A 17366-nucleotide genomic window follows, 5' to 3' on the forward strand; every position below is an offset into this window, starting at 1 on the left:
CCATTTCTGATAAATGGTGGAATAGGAGACATGGGCAAAACCTGCCTAAAGCACCTCTTTTAGTTCTCTGTCAGCTGCTGCTGCTCCTGCAGCACCTCCTCCTCCTGTTTGTCCGTGATGCCCCCATAGTTTAACAAGAAGTAGACAACACTGTTTAATTGAGGAATGTATAGAAATAAATATAATTAACATAAATGAATCCCCATGTCAATAAATGTATTAGATTTTACATAAGTAATATTAATTTAGTGTCAGAATTTAAAGCAGTTAAGGAAATCAAGAACATATTGGGTTGGCCAAAAAGTTTGTTTTTTTCCTTAAGATAACTCTAGTAGTGCTTAGCTGTCTTTAACTTCATTCAAAACAATTTTGTTAAATTGTATTGGGACAACTGTCATATCGGCATGCTTTTTTTTTTTTAATTATCAAAATTGGGTGAATTTTTGTGTAGCCATTTTAATATTGAAGATGGAAGAAAATAAGCAACATTTTTGGTATATTATGCTTTATTATTTCAAGAAAGGTAAAAACAACCAAAATGCAAAAATAGATTTGTGCAGTGTATGGACATGGTGCTGTGACTGATCATACATGTCAAAGTGGTTTGTGAAGTTTTGTGCTGGAGATTTCTTTCTGGACAATATTCTGTGGTCAGGTAGACCAGTCAAAGTAGGTAGTGATCAAATGATAACATTGAGAAAGTCAATATTCTAACATGTCTGAGAGAGCTGACATACTCAAAATATTTAAATAAATAAAGTTATTGATAAAAATAAAAGATGTGTTTTTTATTTTATGGAAAAACTAAATGGACTTTTTGACCAACCCAATATTTTATTGCTTGTCAGCTCTGTACCTCAGTGATGGAGGCGGCATAATGGAGACAAGTCCTCTCCTCATGTGGTAACCTGTCCATTTTAGGTGCCATCCAATGTACCTTCCTGTCTCCTTCAGGCTGATTGTCTAGTTCATTGCTCACGCAGATACATCTTTCAACCTCTGCTTGTATTTTACCTCTTCCATTCTACTATTGCAAGAACTACCCTTTTGCCTCTTTGGAACCAAATCCTGGAGCAGTTAAATATTGACTTGCTATCAATTTTCTGGAAGTTACCACTGAAATCATTTTGGCACAACAGATACAATTACACTTTTAAAGTACATAACTTGTGTTATATATATTATTACTTTAAAAACTGAGTTTTATAAATTGTATGTCTTACAGTTAGTGCTTCTATTTGACGATATTTTCTTCCTCAGTTGGAATTATTGATTCTCTGTGCATTTCCATTATATAGAAATTTTTGGCTTTTTATACCTTGACAGTACTTTTCCAAATTTGTTGACAGTTGTGATAAAAATGGGAACTGGCCACAAATTTGGGAGTATGATTAACAGTAAAGTAATCACAGAAAGCTGTTCAAACATGCTGCGGGCAACATATTAATTTACTAGCATCATTAGTCTATAGCGATATACATTTACGTGATTAAGTTCTTGTCATATTCTTTTAACACTTACATTTATTCATATACTAATTGATCACAAAGGGTCTGTGAGTCAGTAGTGAAAATTAGTAAGTTGCTGTTGTGTATGTGTGACTTACACAATCCCTCCCCCTCCTCTTTTTTTTCCTGCATCATGACATTTTGGACAATCCTCAATCCTGTAATTGTGTGCTAAGCCACACAGGGACTCTGATATTCTGAATTTTTCTGCCCAGGATCATCCAGAGGTACATTACAATCTGAGTTTTTACTATGCACCTCACATTCAGTTCTATGGGTTTTCCTATTCAACCTATTTGAGTACAGGGGGAGAGCTCTATTAACACTATGGAGAAAGAAGTGCTGTATTTGGCAGTGCAGGGATCCAAGGAGATTAATGATGTTGCCTGCAGCTCTAAATGTCATGTATAACAACTCACTCTCCATTACTTAATTATATGTGGAAAACATGTGCTGTGAAAAAACTCCTGGGGCATAAGGAGGCCAAATGAAACTGAACCCCTTGGATTTAGTGCTGGCTGTCAAGCCCTACTGAGTAAAAGTGGACTCACCACGGGATCACCTTACCATGGTGATTGAACATATGTCTTGTTTTTGTAATTAAAAATGCAGTGTGGTCTGTCGTCCTCTGGCCATTTCCCTAAGTGATGGTACTGGATTGAAATTAATGTGACTGTCAGGGTCCTGTCTGGGAGAAGTCCATCCAAAGAAGCAAGTTGAATGGCCATTTTTAAAGTCCTTATTGTATTCCTGATTCTTTATACTACCTAGTTTTGATAAATGTGAGGAGGAAAGATGGTGGGCACAATTATGAGTTTTAGTTTCATAAAAAACTATTCATGCATTTATTCAACAAGTATTTGCGGAGTGCCTACCTGTGCTGGTACTGTGGAGTCAGAGGCACAATCTCTGCCCTAAGCAATGAGGCAGAGAGTAGAAAATTGGGGTACCTCACGCAGTGATGAAAGCCTATGATACCATAGGGACATACAGGAGACAAACCTACCCTAGTTTGGGAGCCTAAGAGAAAGTGTCACCGAGAAAGATGCTTAAGCTCAGACCGGAAAGATTTATAAGCAAAGTCACAGGTTTTCGATGCTATACCCAACATACCTGAACATTTACTTATAAGAGAAAAATCAGTTTTCCTCTAAGAAAGTACCATTAGGTGAGCACAGCTGTGTATGTCATTTGTTTTGAATACTGTAAGAAAACATCTTTCTGACTCTCGTGGACCATCGAAGAATGCAGTGTCCCTTTTTGCATGCACAGTAAAATATCATTCATGGGACATCGGACATGGAGATTTGAGGAAGAGGCCTGCCATTAGGAGTTGCAGGGAGAAAGGAAGTAGGGACACACTCCTGCAATTTTTCAAGGCTCCTGTTTCTCTGTTTCATTGGACCATATGGTAGACCCATACAAGTCTCTCAGGTGGTCTGAAGTGCTGACTCTTGCTTAATTTCTTCAGTACGTGTTTTCTGTTCTATCCACTTTAAATTGTAACTTTGATTATTTATTTTGTATGTAAGTAGAATTTATAAGCCTTTTGCTGAAAGAACAGGGTGCAGTTGAAATGTGTTGTGTTTTGCTCTTTCATCAGACACTGCAATTTATGCATCCAAGTAAGAATCATTGTTTCCTTTGTTATACCGTGGTAACCTCAGGAAGCTGTCCATTAAATGTGGCTCTGCATCATACATTTCTAGAAACATTTTGAAAACCTATAGCATATTCTTTTGAATATATACAGTATGCATAAATTTTCCTCCCTTGAAGATGGTTATAGTTGGTTAGTCTTAACTAACCAAAAATTTTATTTATTTCATGAATTAGATGAATTCAGTGACTTAGGTAAGTATTGCTATCAAAGAACAAGCCCATCTCTCTAGTGTGACTTTGTAAAATGTCTTTGAAAATCAATTTTGTTATTTCAAGGATAGAGCTGGTAATTATTTCTTTGCTACTCCCACTCCTTAACCTTGTACCAGCTGTGGAAATGGTGACTATTTGTTTCACTACTGTGGCACCCAGACACACCTAGTTGTGATGGTTACAGGATGATGTGGTGTTTTTTGTTTGGTTTGATTTGGTTTGGTTTTTGCTGGTCAATGTCTCTACCACTTTCCCTGTAGAATACCTCTTTCCTCTGATAGACTCCACTCCTTCAAGCACACATACACACACTATATATATGTAGTGTAGTGGAACTGTACATCTAGTTGCCTGTCTTCCTCTGTGGAAGCTGATGGGGCCAGATCTTCTCATTGCTGAGGTGTTCCCACTGGTTGGTCGTATGGACTAAGCCTGGGCAATATGATGCCTTAGGTTTAGAATAGAAAGCAAATAACATGAGTGGTTTTATATGAATGACATTTATTCCTGGAGTCACAGCACCTTGATCAAGTTCCTGCTATGTATCTTTGTGCTTTCTGCTTCCTTGTCCTCTGAAGGTCTCTCAGTTCCTATCTGTTCCAAGTCTGATCACATAGGTTGCCTGTATTTTGTGAAATCCCAGTGTCTCTCTAATGTGTTCCCCTCTGCCCAAATTTATTTCTATTGATTTGCTTGCTGCCAAAGAATGGCTGGGAAGTGTGATAAAAGTAGAGCCATCTTAACAAATCATGAGCAACCAAGATGAGATATTTGGCTTCCTCTGTACATGTTCTTGTCACATTTAGGCTTTTAGCTTTGGTTCTCAGTTTTTATCCTTCATACTTATTTAGCAGAGCACAAGACTGCTGAACAAAGTCTCTGCTAAGGATCTGCAGTAGGACATGTTTCTATTGCCAAGGCATTTACTGGCTCTTGAAAGGAGGTCACCATGATTATCTCAGAGGAATCGAGCAGGAGCTAATTTTTGGATTTCTACCTGGGGTGGGGTTGGGATGACACCTTTCCCAGCCCATCGCCTTACGGTGAGGGCAGATGCCTCAGCAATGTTTGGACTTTGCTAGCCAGGATAAAGAGAGGAATGGCATGGGGTAACTACTATACTACATTTTTTTTAAAAAACCATCTCTTTGAGTAACTTACTAGCCTAAGTCATCCATCCTACCTAATCCTAAGGTTCCTAATGAACCCTCCGCCAGTCTGCACCACCAAATATTTGGTGAGCCACCTTTTCCTCTGCATGACTGGCAATTATTAAGAACTTGCCTGGGGCCACCTTTGTAAAATGTGGGTCTGGATGCTAAGTTACTCCGAGCAGCTCTTATTAGTGATTGACATTGTTTGGAATGTCAACTAAATAGAGTTCATAATTGCACTGTCATTGGATATTTATTTCAAATTCAGCATATTCAGCCATTTTGTTGGTTTCTTCCTTCTGCAAATGGGAAACTATTCAGTCTATTCAGATAATTAGAAATATCTTCTGGGACTTTTCAGAAAGGAGTTTTGCTCCCACTGAGATATGATTTGCCTTGTTTTATATGTTACTTCTGGCTCGTTCACATGGAGATTTCCTGGCTGAATGTTAATTTGTTACCATGTTTCAATTAATAGAGTAACTGTAGAGTCAATTTTTTCTGTCCATATGTGTCTAACATCACTATATTTACTACAATCAAAAAATAACATTAGGCTGCTGAGTTGTGTTCATGTGTTCCTCATTTATTCAGCTTCTCTGTGTGTGCGTACCTAAATCTTGGGCTAGGCACTAGATTGTAATGGTAATCGCTTTAGAATAGGTTGCAGACAAATTAAATCAATCTACTCGGCAGTCCAGCCTGGATTCAGGCTCTTAACTTCTGCTTTTGATAAAATGCTATTTTGTTGGCATAAAGTAAGATCCTATAGGTTTCAAAAATTGAATTTCCAAGTGGCAAGACCAGGGCTGTCTTGAAGACAAGAATGATTTTCAGTTATTTTCTAAATAACTCAAAGATGTCCTCATCACACTTGTACTTTTTTTTGTCTTGCTTAGTTAATATTTTTAAATCGTGGTAAAACATGCATAAAATTTACCATCTTAACCACTGGAAGTGTGCAGCTAGGTAGCATTATGCATATTTGCATCTTTGTGCAGTCGTTACCATCGTCCCTCTCCAGAACTCTTCACATTTTGCAAAGCTGAAGCTGTTCCCCTTTAAAAATAACTTCCCTTCCTCCCCTTCCTCTAGCCCCTGGCAACTACCATCTACTTTTTGTCTCTGAATTATATACAAGGTACTTTATAAAAGTGGAAATCTTATAGTATTTGTCCTTTTCTTACTGGCTTATTTCACTTAACATGTTTTCATGGTTTATCCTTGTTGTAGCATGTGTCAGAATAATATTCCATCTTATGTATATACCACATTTGTTTATCCATTATCTTCTGTCGGGGGACACTTCAGGTTCCTTCTGCTCTTTGACTATTGTGAATAATGCTGCTATGAACATGAGCATACAAATGTCTCTTTGAGTTCCTACTCTCAATTCTTTTGGGTATATTCCCCAAAATGGAATTGCTGAATCATGTGGTAGTTCTATTTTTTTTTTTCCAGAAATGATCATGCTGTTTTCCCTAGCAGCTGTACCATATCATTAATACCACCTGTGGACCAGGGTCCCAGTTCCTCCAAAACCTCACCAGCACTTATATTCTGTTTGTTTTTATAATAGTAGCCATTCTAATGGGTGACAAGTGGTATCTCATTGTTATTTGGATTTGCATTTTTCTGGTGATTAGTGATGTGTTTTCATGTGTTTATTGGCCATTTGTGTGTCTTCTTTGGAGAAATGTCTTTCTAAGACAAGTCTTTTGCCCATTTTTTAATCAGGTGGTTTGTTTTGTTGTTGTTGTTATTGTTGAGTTATGGGAATTCCTTAATATTCTGGGTATTAACCCCTTATCAGATAAATGATTTGCAAATATTTTCTCCCATTTTATAGGTTACCTGTTCATTCTGTTCATTGTGTCCTTTGATGCACAGAAGTTTTTCATTTCGATGTGGACTAATTTATCTATTTTTTGTTGATGTTACTTGTGCTTTTAATGTCATAGCTAAGAAATCATTGCCAAATCCATTGCAATGAAGCTTTTCTCCTACATTTTCTTCCAAGAGTTTTATAGTTTTAGCTCTTACATATAGAACTCTATCCCACCTTGAATTCATTTTTATATATAGTGTAAGGGAAGGGTCCAACATCATTGTTTTGCATGTGGACTTCCAGTTTTCCCAGCATCATTTGTTGAAAAGATTATCCTTTTCCCCACTGAACAGTCTTGACACCCTTGTTGAAAACCATTTGACCATGTATATATGAGGGTTTACTTTGGGGCTCTCTATTCTGTTCCACTGGTCCATTATGCCTGTCCTTATGCCAGTACTGTATTGTTTTGATTACTATAATTCTGTAATAAATTTTGAAATCAGGAAGGATGAAACCTCCAACTTGTTTTTTTCCCCAAGATTCTTTTAGCTATTTGAGCCTCTACATGGATTTTAGGATGAAACACACCTTCTCTCTCAAAAGAAGTAGGAATGCTTCTTGGAGATAACTTAGTCTCTGAAAAATTAAAGTTATAACATTTTATAAATATACATACCACGCATTATATCATATTCCTTTTTCTTCTCTCATTCACAAATTGTCATGGGCTCATTGTTATTTCCTGAAGGATAAGTATGTTCTCCTTGTAGCCCATAAATCTTTCTTTTAACCACAATTCATAGTATTCTTTCAGAGTTTATATTGGGAAGAATATCACATATTTATCCTAAGGAATCAGTCAATGGTTATTTGATTGATGTTTCAAATAACATGTTAATAAAGTATCTTATTACAACTTGAATTATGGTTACAACCGTGATAGATAAGGAATAAACATACAGAGTGTTACCAGCAGATCCCTCTCTAGAACATGTATGTGCTTCCAAAAATGCAGCGAAGTATTCTTAGAAGAGTAAACTGAAGTTGCTGAGAAAGGCATGTAAGTTTAGAATTTCAGAGGAGAGCAAGATGACTGTTGGGGAACTGGATGCAGCAAGAACCAGCTTAATGCTGCTTGAGCAGATCTACATGGGAAAGAATTAAGTGCATGAATGGACTTCATTCAAACATTTATTGGGTACTTACTATTTGTCAGATGCTATATAAAACTGTATAGTTAATAAGTCCTCTGAGAACTTCTAAGACATGCAAATAAGGAACTATGCATCAGGCAAAACAAGCACCAATAGAGATAACTCTATGATGGTGGGTTATTGAGACTTTAATTTTCAGGCTTGGTTGATAGGACTGCAGTCAAGTGGTTCAAGTTGAAAAGGGTGTGATTTAGATTTATTGATACTTAGAGAAGAAAAAGGAAATAAATAGGGACATGTTATTATAGTCCAGGCAACGTGAAAAGTACATAAATTAGGATGGGAAACATGGGACTAGACGAAAAGACAAGAAAGGATGAAGTCTTTAGAAAGAAATCATTAGATTTGGTGATTTTTTTGGTGGGGGGATATAAGGGTAGCTGCTGAATGAATTAAGAGTAACTGAGGATTGAGCATCAGGAAATTTCAGCATCTGAGACTAATCATGATAAAACCCTATGTTGTGCCTTAGTGCTCTGGCATTTACATTCTCGCACACCAGTTCTATTAGAAGGGACTATCCCAATTTTCTAGATTAAGAAATGAAGATTTTTTTTGCCCTGGCTGATGTGGCTCAGTGGATTGAGCACCAGCCTAAGAACCAAAGGGTCACCAGTTCCGTTCCCAGTCAGAGCACGTGTCTGGGTTGCTGGCCAGGTTCCCCAATGGGGGGTGCTCAAGAGGCAACCACACATTAATGTTTCTCCCTTCCCCTCTCTAAAAATAAATAAATAAAATCTCTTTTAAAAAAAATGAAGATTTTAGAAAGTTGTTTAGTATCTTGTTTATGTTACATTTTACTGATAGAACTTATATAGATAGAACTGTATTTTTGTCTAGGTCTGCTTAGGTCTAGATATCTTTTCAGAATAACACGTTGTTTTACACCATATGCAGGGTATGGTGGAAGTAACATCTGCTTGAGCGTGATTGGTAGGGTAGTGATATGGGTGTAATAATTTATCATTTTAATTCGAACATTTCACCTAAACTGTCATTTGGTATGCTTGAGTGTAATATTGTTATGTTACAGAATTACAGGCTTATGATTTTGTAATAAAAAATTTTGTACTAAAAAAAAAGGTGTATTTTGTGCTGGACCCTATATGATCACGTCCACTGGTATGTTCTAGATCCTATACTTTTGATCTGTTCTAAATTTTGAGTTCCTGGGAGCAACTATTGGCCCAAACCAAGGCAGGTGCCTGCCCCTTATACCCACTGAGGTGGAGACAGGCTGTTGCTGTTACACATACAAACATTGCTGCTGTAGCCCATCCAGGGGATCACTGTGGGCTGGGCAGATGCCCCAAGAAATGCCCATTAATGTGGTTAATACTGACGGCTGGGTGACTGCAGGCAGCACATTGTCATTACCCCGCTGAAGCTGCATGGAAAGCACAGAGTGTAGTTGTGGTAGTTCTGCTTTCCGCCTTTTCCCTGCCTCGTTAAGATCACTTTCATGCAACACACATTTACAGTGCACCTACTCTCTGTCGGCGACAAGCTGGGGCTACAGAGAAATCAGATCCATCTCTGTGTTCAGCGAGGGAGAAAGAGCAGCATGAGTGATTTTAATAGAACAGGGCAAATAGAATGATAAGGAAAGACATGCGCTTACAGGGTTCCTTGCCCAGAAAAATTGTTCTCACTGTTTTCCATGCTAGAACTCCATTATCTCTCTCTCAGCAGCTGTTAAAGATAATTATAAAAACACCAACAAACAATTACAATTCCTGGTTGTGTCTTGTATGGGGCTCCAGGGCCTAAGTCACTTATTCAGCATATTAGAGAGGGAAAGTTCATTATAAAGCAAAAAGATTTCATTCCTTATGAGTATCAGAGAATATGAGGTATCAGAAGGTCCCCCAAATCATTCAGGTTAACCGCTTGTTTGAAGTCTAAATGGCTTCTCTCCTTTGGTCTCCCTCATTCCACTTCTTTCTCTTTAAAATTGCTGCCATGTCAGGTCTCCACTGGCTTGATGCTGAGGCCAAGTGTGAACTCTCACCAGTAAATGGATTATAGAGGATTATGAGCTGTGACTTCTGATAGCAGCTTTCTTCTCTCCATTTTTAAGCCTCACAGTAATTCTCTTCTGTAAGGCTTAAAAAATTAATAGGGACTTTAAAGGCCAGGAAAGTCATATTAATTTGGGGCAAATCATTAAATTGTGAAAGGATAACTTGGCTGATTTGAGCTAACTTGGCACAGCTAATCATGATTTCTCAATAAGAATTTCTGCTCAGCCATATTTTTAATGCTGGTAACCTTTGAAAGAGATAAGAAAGGCCATCTGCTTAATTAGTGCCAAATACACTCTGCCCCATGGGCTCTGAATCCTGAGTAGACATGTCCTGTTGACTTTCAGCTTTAAGCTTGAGCTGAGCTTTATTGCATTATTCAGTGGGGGAAACTGAATAGGAAAGAAATGCTGTTACTTGCTCAGGGGTAACTGACTACTTCTATGTATGAGCAAACTGCAGGGGAATGGATTGTACTCCGTGAGAAACAATAGCTTTCTCTTAACATAATAAAGCATGCCAAGGAATCCGTAATGCTGTCAGAAAAAAATTTTTCATGCTCTATATCAATTCATAATTTTAGGTTTTTTTCTTTCTGCATTAATTTGGCTGGTATGCTAGATAATCCAAGAATCTGAAGAGGTTAGAGCAAGAAATAGCACTTAGACTTCACCTCTTTATTTATACTCTGCTTTACTTCATAAGAATTTACATCAGTTTAAGATTCATATAGTTTAACCTACTTACTTAAGAGATCGGGAAACTGATTCTCCTAGAAGCTATTTCCCCCAAATCCTATAGCTAGTTAGTGGTGGTACTAAAATTGAAACTCCTACCTCTGTCTCCTTATTGAAGTGAGAGGTTATTACATTTTTTTTAAAAAATCTGTGTTAAGTACAAACTATTTGCCTGGCACTGTGTTTACCCTGCATGATATAATAGACAGTAGGAAGGACATGAATCTTGTCCTTCGAGTGCTTACCCGCTGAGGCGAACATGGATTTAAAGCAAACATTCATACAAACCAGTTAAGTAAATTATGAAAGAAACAGGGCTATGACCATGAGTAGGGTGTTAGCAACATGCATATAATGGAGATCCCAGAAGGCTTGTTTCAGAATATGACATTTATGGTGAGCTATGAAGGAAAAATAAGAATAAATCAGACAAAGGATTTTAGCAACAAGCATGCAGAGAAGAAGAAAAGAGGATGAGAGAAGGTCCTAAAGTGAGTGGAGCTTGGCTCAGGTGAGAAATGGAAAGAAAGCTGGTGTAGCAGGAGAGGAACACAGCAAGCAGGAAGAAGAGAGGACAGGAGGAGGCTCAGACTGCTCAAGGCAGGACAGCCCCCCCAACAGTTCTGAACTTGACCCTAAGTGCACTAAGCTGTCATAGGGAGATTTAAAACAGGGGCTAGAAATCTAATCAGATTTGTGATTTGGCACCATAATAATTTTGCTAGGTAAAGAATAGATCAGAGAGAGGATGAAGAGTGTAAGTAGGGAGAGCAGCTAGTATGCTCTTACATTCATACTGATGAGACATGCTGATGGCTTGCACAAGGATAGGAGAGAAAGAAGTGCAAAGATTCAGGCTATGTTTTGAAGGTAGAATCAACAAGATTTCCTTTTTTAGAAGTCAGATTTTTTACTTAATACATTCTAATCAAAGAGTAACAGCAGTAAATATACGCTTTGAAAAAACAGGCAGTTATCCCCCTATATCTGGAAAAAAATTAAGTCAAAGTTTTCTACACGTCAGAAAAAAGGAGACAACTGCTACTGTCTGTAGTTAGGCAATTCAAGGACAACTTGGAAATTTCTAAAACCATATGCAAAAAAATCAATGGCAACAAGTTGGGACACAAGTACTTCAAAGGGTAAAATGTTTATATCTCTATGGTTTTATTAACAGCGATTGGTTGCACCTGTATAGCATAGGTTGGCTATACAATGGAAGTGTGAAAGGTTTCAAGAATGACTCTCAGGGTCTTGGCTGAACAACTGGGCAGATGTTGTTGACATTTGCACAGGTGGAGAAGAAATTGACTCTGGAACCCCAGGGGTACTGAGTGGGATAAAGAGCTCTATTTTATTTAAGATGCTTGTAAGACAGGTAGTGGAGATGTAAAGTGGGATATGCAGATTGTAAGCTCAGAAAAACACCTGGGCTAACTGTGAACTTGGAAGACATCAATACATAGACAGTCTTTGAACTTAAAGAAATAATTCGCCTGGTTGAAGTTATCAAACTCACACTGAAGGAGAAGGATGGGTGGGACATAAATTAAATAAAGAAAGGCATTTTGGCCAAAGGCCGTGATACGATTAAAACCCCAAAGCAGGAATGATGTGGACCAATGGATATTTTTCCAATTGATGAAAAATAAAAAATCATATGAGTGGGATTTTGACTGTGCTCCTAAGTCAGGTAGTGGTTATCCTATATAATCTAGTCATCTTGAGAGATCTGTGAACTGTCTTTACATACCAGTAAGAAGCATTTTTTAGTGCTTTGTTTATATTGTGAAATCTTAGCAGGGGTGTCCAACCCACAACCTGTGGGCTGCATGAGGCCCAGGATGGCTATGAATGCAGCCCAATACAAAATTGGAAATTTACTTAAAACTTTTTTTGTTTATCAGTTTTTGTTAGTGTTTGTGTATTTCACATGTAGTCCAAGACAGCTCTTCTTCCAGTGTGGCCCGGAGATCCCAAAAGGGGCAAGGCTTATAGTCAGACTTACCATAAATTTGAGATAATTATATTGGTTGTGCATCGTGATTGAAGAGTAAAGGATAAATTGCCCACAGAACCACTGTCTACCATTTGCTAATAAATAACATAGTGGAAATAAGCCCAAATAATCAGAACTGGTATTCCAGGAGTTGTTCTGTACCTGTCATGCTGGCAATGAACTTTCAGCTCCCACCTCTTCTCCTCCCATTAGCATGATGAGGAGTAGAATTAATCTAACCCACAAAGCATTGCCTGACTGGATCTCTGCTTTCCCCATCCATCACTCCTCGTCACAGAGTCCACCTACGTGGTGACTATTGTATACATCCCATCATCCTTCATGTGGCAGAACAAAGTAAGAAGCCAAGTGAGGAGGTGGGGAATCTTTCCAGTTCTAAGAGCAAAATGCTCTAAATATTAGCAGGGCCTACAGGTTATACACACTTTTTCGAAAAATTTATACTCCTCAGTGCAGAAAGAATTGATGAGTTTCCAAAATTATCCTCTGCAGCACCTGACTTACTAAGCAGGATTTGGCCAGCTCCTAGCATCATCACTCTTTGTCACTAATAATTGTATCTCAGTATCCCTTGAGTAATACATCTGTTTTGCCTGCTATATGTTTTTTTAATTCTGTAGAGCTGAGTGTGCATTTTCAACTGAGAACTGAGGAAATGATTCTAATTTGAGCCAGGGACTTGTCATTTACTGTGTACTGATTCTGCCTATTTTAACATCCACAGAAATGAAGATGCAGTCAATCAGATGGCTGTTACTCCCTTTCCATTACCATCAAGTTCTCCATCTTTTATTGAGGTAAGGTGACTCCTAATTAGCTCCTAGTGAATATATTAGACATATTTGTCATCATTATTTTTTCCAAATCTAGCTTTTTGATTTTCAGTATCTCATATTCCAACCACATAGATTTATTAACTAGGGAATTTCCCTAACTAAAGTAATAGTAGTTGAAGTATGATGATAAAATTATATAAAAACAAGGTTAAACACACACATTTGAACTTAATCATATGTGTATCACCTTTCTCAAAGGTCTTTAAGGCTTTTTCTAGACATAAAACTTGTCCTAATTGGGCATTTCAGAATTTATTAGAAAATTATTTTTTAAATAACTGAATAGCACCTTTTTCTTTAAGGTTTTAAAACAATTTAGTACCTGTGATTGTAGCTATCTTTAAATAATTACTTTCAATTTTGATAGGGAAATTACTAATACAACAAGATTGCTATCATAATGCTCTGCTTCTAGAGATAGTTAGCTCTATAATCAGTGTGTCTTCCCATCCAAGGGAATATTACATTCTCTTTATTATTTTACTCATTGAACTATTTTTTTTAATTTCAAAAAGAAATGCATACTAATTATAATTAATTAGATGCAGATTTATTATGAAAAAGGTTGATTTTCCTTTTCCCAACTCCCTGAGGAAGTTAATATTTACTGTTTAGTATCTCTCCATACTTTTTCCTTTGCTTCTATACCAGAAATGAACAATTACATATGAATAGTATCTCTCTTAGCAAATATTCAATTATACAATCCACATTCTTTTTATTTAACAAGTATTCAGTGAGTGCATTTTGTGTACAGGCACTATTTTGGATATTAAGATATAGGTATGAATAAAACAGATAAGGCTTCCTGCCAGGTTCAGTTACCTTCTAATGACAAAATTAACTAACAAATAAATTAACTAAGAGAACTATCAATAGCAGTTGGCACCTTGCAGATAAATAAGTTAAGGGATGTAGCTTGCAACTACATTGGTTGGTCATAGGGAAGACCTCTTAGACAAGGTGAAACTTAAACAAGATCAAAATGATGAGGAGCCAGGCATCCAAAAATAAGGGGGAAGGGCTTTCTTTGCAGAGGGGACAAAAATAGCTCTCAACTGATGAGCTGGATATGTTTGAGGAATGTGTCTGGGAGCATATATGTGTAATACAAGCCACTGGAAGGTTTTTAACAGGGGAGTGAAGTAAGCTGATGTACATTCTACTACATAGAGAATGGACTATAGGAAGGTAAAAGTATTATGCCAGAAGGTAGAAGCCTGATGTGACCCAATTGTGATTAGATGAGGTTTTGGTATTGAAAGCAAAGTGAGCTGATTCTTGATGTTTTGGATGTCAGATCAGTCTTGCTTGTTTAAAAGTGAAAGTTAAGGGGAAATAGAGAATCATGGATAAACCTAGATATGTGGATATAGTGCCTTTTACTATAGTCTGTTGAAGAATGCTGGTCTTTAAAAGAAAAGCAAAAATTAAGAGGTTTGTTTTAGATAAGTATAAGGTGCATATTATACATCCTTCTGGAAAAGATTCTGTATATTAAAAAGAGAAAACTTGCTTTTTTGCTTCATATAATGATCATATATTTATATGCTCTATTATAATCTTTTTCCAACTGACAGATATTCTGATGGCATTCCAAGGTTTTGCCAGTAAATGGTACCAAAATAAACATTGGCACAAGGTGCACACACATGCGTGTATCAGTCATATGTGCTTTTATTACTATAACATGAATTTCCCCAGTGTACAATTGCTGATTCAGAGCAATGCAAATTCAAAACTTTAATCTGTATTGACTAATTACTATCTGAAAAGATTATAATGATAGATATTGACTCTCTATCAATACAGCTTTAGCCACAGTTTTGCCAGTACTGGCTATTTTCATTTTAATTAAGAACTAATTAGGCAGTTCTCATAGTGGTAGAAATGAGGAATCCCAGAGCCATACTACTTCAATCCAAATTCTAGTACAAGCATACACTAGATATGTGACGTTAGGTAGTTATAGTAACCTCTTCTAGCCTCACTTACCTGCAAGGAGATAACAATATGAAGTTCCTACCTCCATAAAGTTAAGATTAAGTAAGGTGTGTGCATGTATGTGTATCTTGTGGTGGCACCTGGTGGCTACCCAATAAATGTTAGTACTTAATTACTAAGTATTTTGTGTTTGTACAATGTCACATAAAATTATTCACAAGGTTAGGGGTCTATATTATAGAAAGTTTTTTCTATAGTATTAGTTATGAATGTTGCCACCAAAATATCATCACCTTGAAAATGAATTTTTCATCATCTATATTTTTTCTCCATGTAAAAGTACCTTTATAATGACCAAGAACACTAGCCTTTCATTAAATTATAAAGCTTCTGTGAGATCCAGCTTTTGTGTCTTAGAGTGGGCAAATGTATGCAGTTGGTGTCAGCATTTAGTTTGAGAGTACTGTTTGCTGGTTTCTGTTTTGTTTCCTTTGTTTTCTTTCTGTTGGGAATGACTTTCTTTTTCATTTAAACTATATTTCATTGTTTATGCTATTACAGTTGTCCCAGTTTTTCCTACTTTGCCCTTCTCTACCTAGAACCCCCACCCCCTCAGGCAATCCCCACACTGTTGTCCATATCCATAGGTCATGCATATATAGTCTTCTGCTAGTGTTTCCCTATGTTGTACTTTATACCCCATAACTATTCTTTAACAACAGATTTGTACTTCCTAATTCCTTCACCTTTTTTACCATCACCCTGCAACCCCCATCCCATCAGGCAACCATCAAACATTCTCTGTATCCATGATTCTGTGCCTGTTCTGCTTGTTCACTTATTTTGTTTTTTAGATTCAGTTATTGATAGATATGTATATATTGCCATTTTATTTTTCATATTTTTTATCTTTTTCTCAAAGAAGACCCTTTAACATTTTATATAATACTGGTTTGGTGGTGATCAACATCTTTAGCTTGTTCTTGTGCGGGAAGCTCTTTACCTGTCCTTCAATTATAAATGATAGCTTTGCTAGGTAGGAGAATCTTGGTTGTAGGTCCTTGCTTTTCATCACTCTGAATGTTTCTTACCAATCCCTTTCTAGCCTGCAAAGTTTCTTTTGAGAAATCCATTGACAGTCTTATGGGAGCTCCCTTGTAGGTGACTAACTGCTTTTTTCTTGCTGCTTTTAAGATTCTCTATTTGACTTTAGCCTCTTTGTCTTTAACCTTTGGTATTTTAATATGATATGTCCTGGTGTGAGCCTCTTTGGGTTCCTCTGGCTTGGGATTCTCTGCACTTCCTGGACTTGTACATCTATTTCCTTCACCAAGTTAAGGGAGTTTTTTTCACTATTTTTTCAAATAGATTTCCAATTTTTTGCTCTCTTTCTTCTCCTTCTGACACCCTCATGATACAAATGTTGCACATTAAAGTTGTGCAAGAAGCTCCTTACACTATCCTACTTTTTTAAAATAATTTTTTCTTCTTGCTGTCCTGTTTTGGGTGTTTCTTGCCCCCTCATATTCCAAATCTCTGATTTGATTCTTGGCTTCATTCGCTCTACTGTTGATTTCCTGTATTGTTCTTCATTTCAGTTAGGGTATCCTTCATTTCTAACTGGTTCTTTTGTATCATTTCCATGTCCTTTTTTATAATGTTGAAGTTCTCTCTGAGTTCATCTACTCTTTCCCTAAGTTCATTGAGCATCCTTTACCAGTTTTGAACTTAGCATCTGATACATTGTTTGTCTCCATTTTGTTTAGTACTTTTTCTGTTTTTGTTCTCTTCTTTCATTTGGACCATGTTTCTTTGTCTCCTCATTTTGGCGGCCTCTCTGTATATGTTTGTATGTATTATATAGAGCAGCTATGACTCCCTGGCTTGGTGGAGTGGCTTAATGTAATAGATATCCTGTAGGGTCCAGTGGTATGGCCTCCCCTCTCACCTAATCTGGTTATTCAAGGTGTCTCCACTGTGTGGAAAATGTATACCTTCCAGTTATACTTTAGCCTGGATTGCTTTTATCGGGTCAGTGGGAGGGATTCACCCAGGCTGATCAGCCACAAGGGCTGGCTGTGATCACTGGCCACCAACCTCAGATCACTGTGAAGGATCAGCTGAGTAGGAGCTGACTTCACAAAGCAGGACTTACTTCAGCAGGGCCCTGGTGCCCACCAGTTCTGTTCCTTGAGTGTGTTTTTTATGGAGGTGGTTGTGCGG

The 17366-nt window shown here is 37.3% G+C and overlaps 1 protein-coding gene across 3 annotated transcripts in view; it reads left to right on the forward strand.

Annotated features, from left to right (window-relative positions):
* Nucleotides 1-17366, forward strand: part of PATJ (PATJ crumbs cell polarity complex component) — a 321583-nt gene that overhangs the window by 204592 nt on the left and 99625 nt on the right. For all 3 annotated transcript variants that reach the window (XM_037136218.2, XM_037136219.2, XM_037136220.2), the window contains exon 30: nt 13088-13160. In XM_037136218.2, the coding sequence (XP_036992113.2) occupies nt 13088-13160 (73 nt within the window). The remainder of the gene's footprint in view (nt 1-13087; nt 13161-17366) is intronic.

Source organism: Artibeus jamaicensis, unplaced genomic scaffold (genome assembly GCF_021234435.1).
Source record: "Artibeus jamaicensis isolate MK-2021 breed Jamaican fruit bat unplaced genomic scaffold, CSHL_Jam_final scaffold_1019, whole genome shotgun sequence".
NCBI classification, from domain to species: domain Eukaryota; kingdom Metazoa; phylum Chordata; class Mammalia; order Chiroptera; family Phyllostomidae; genus Artibeus; species Artibeus jamaicensis.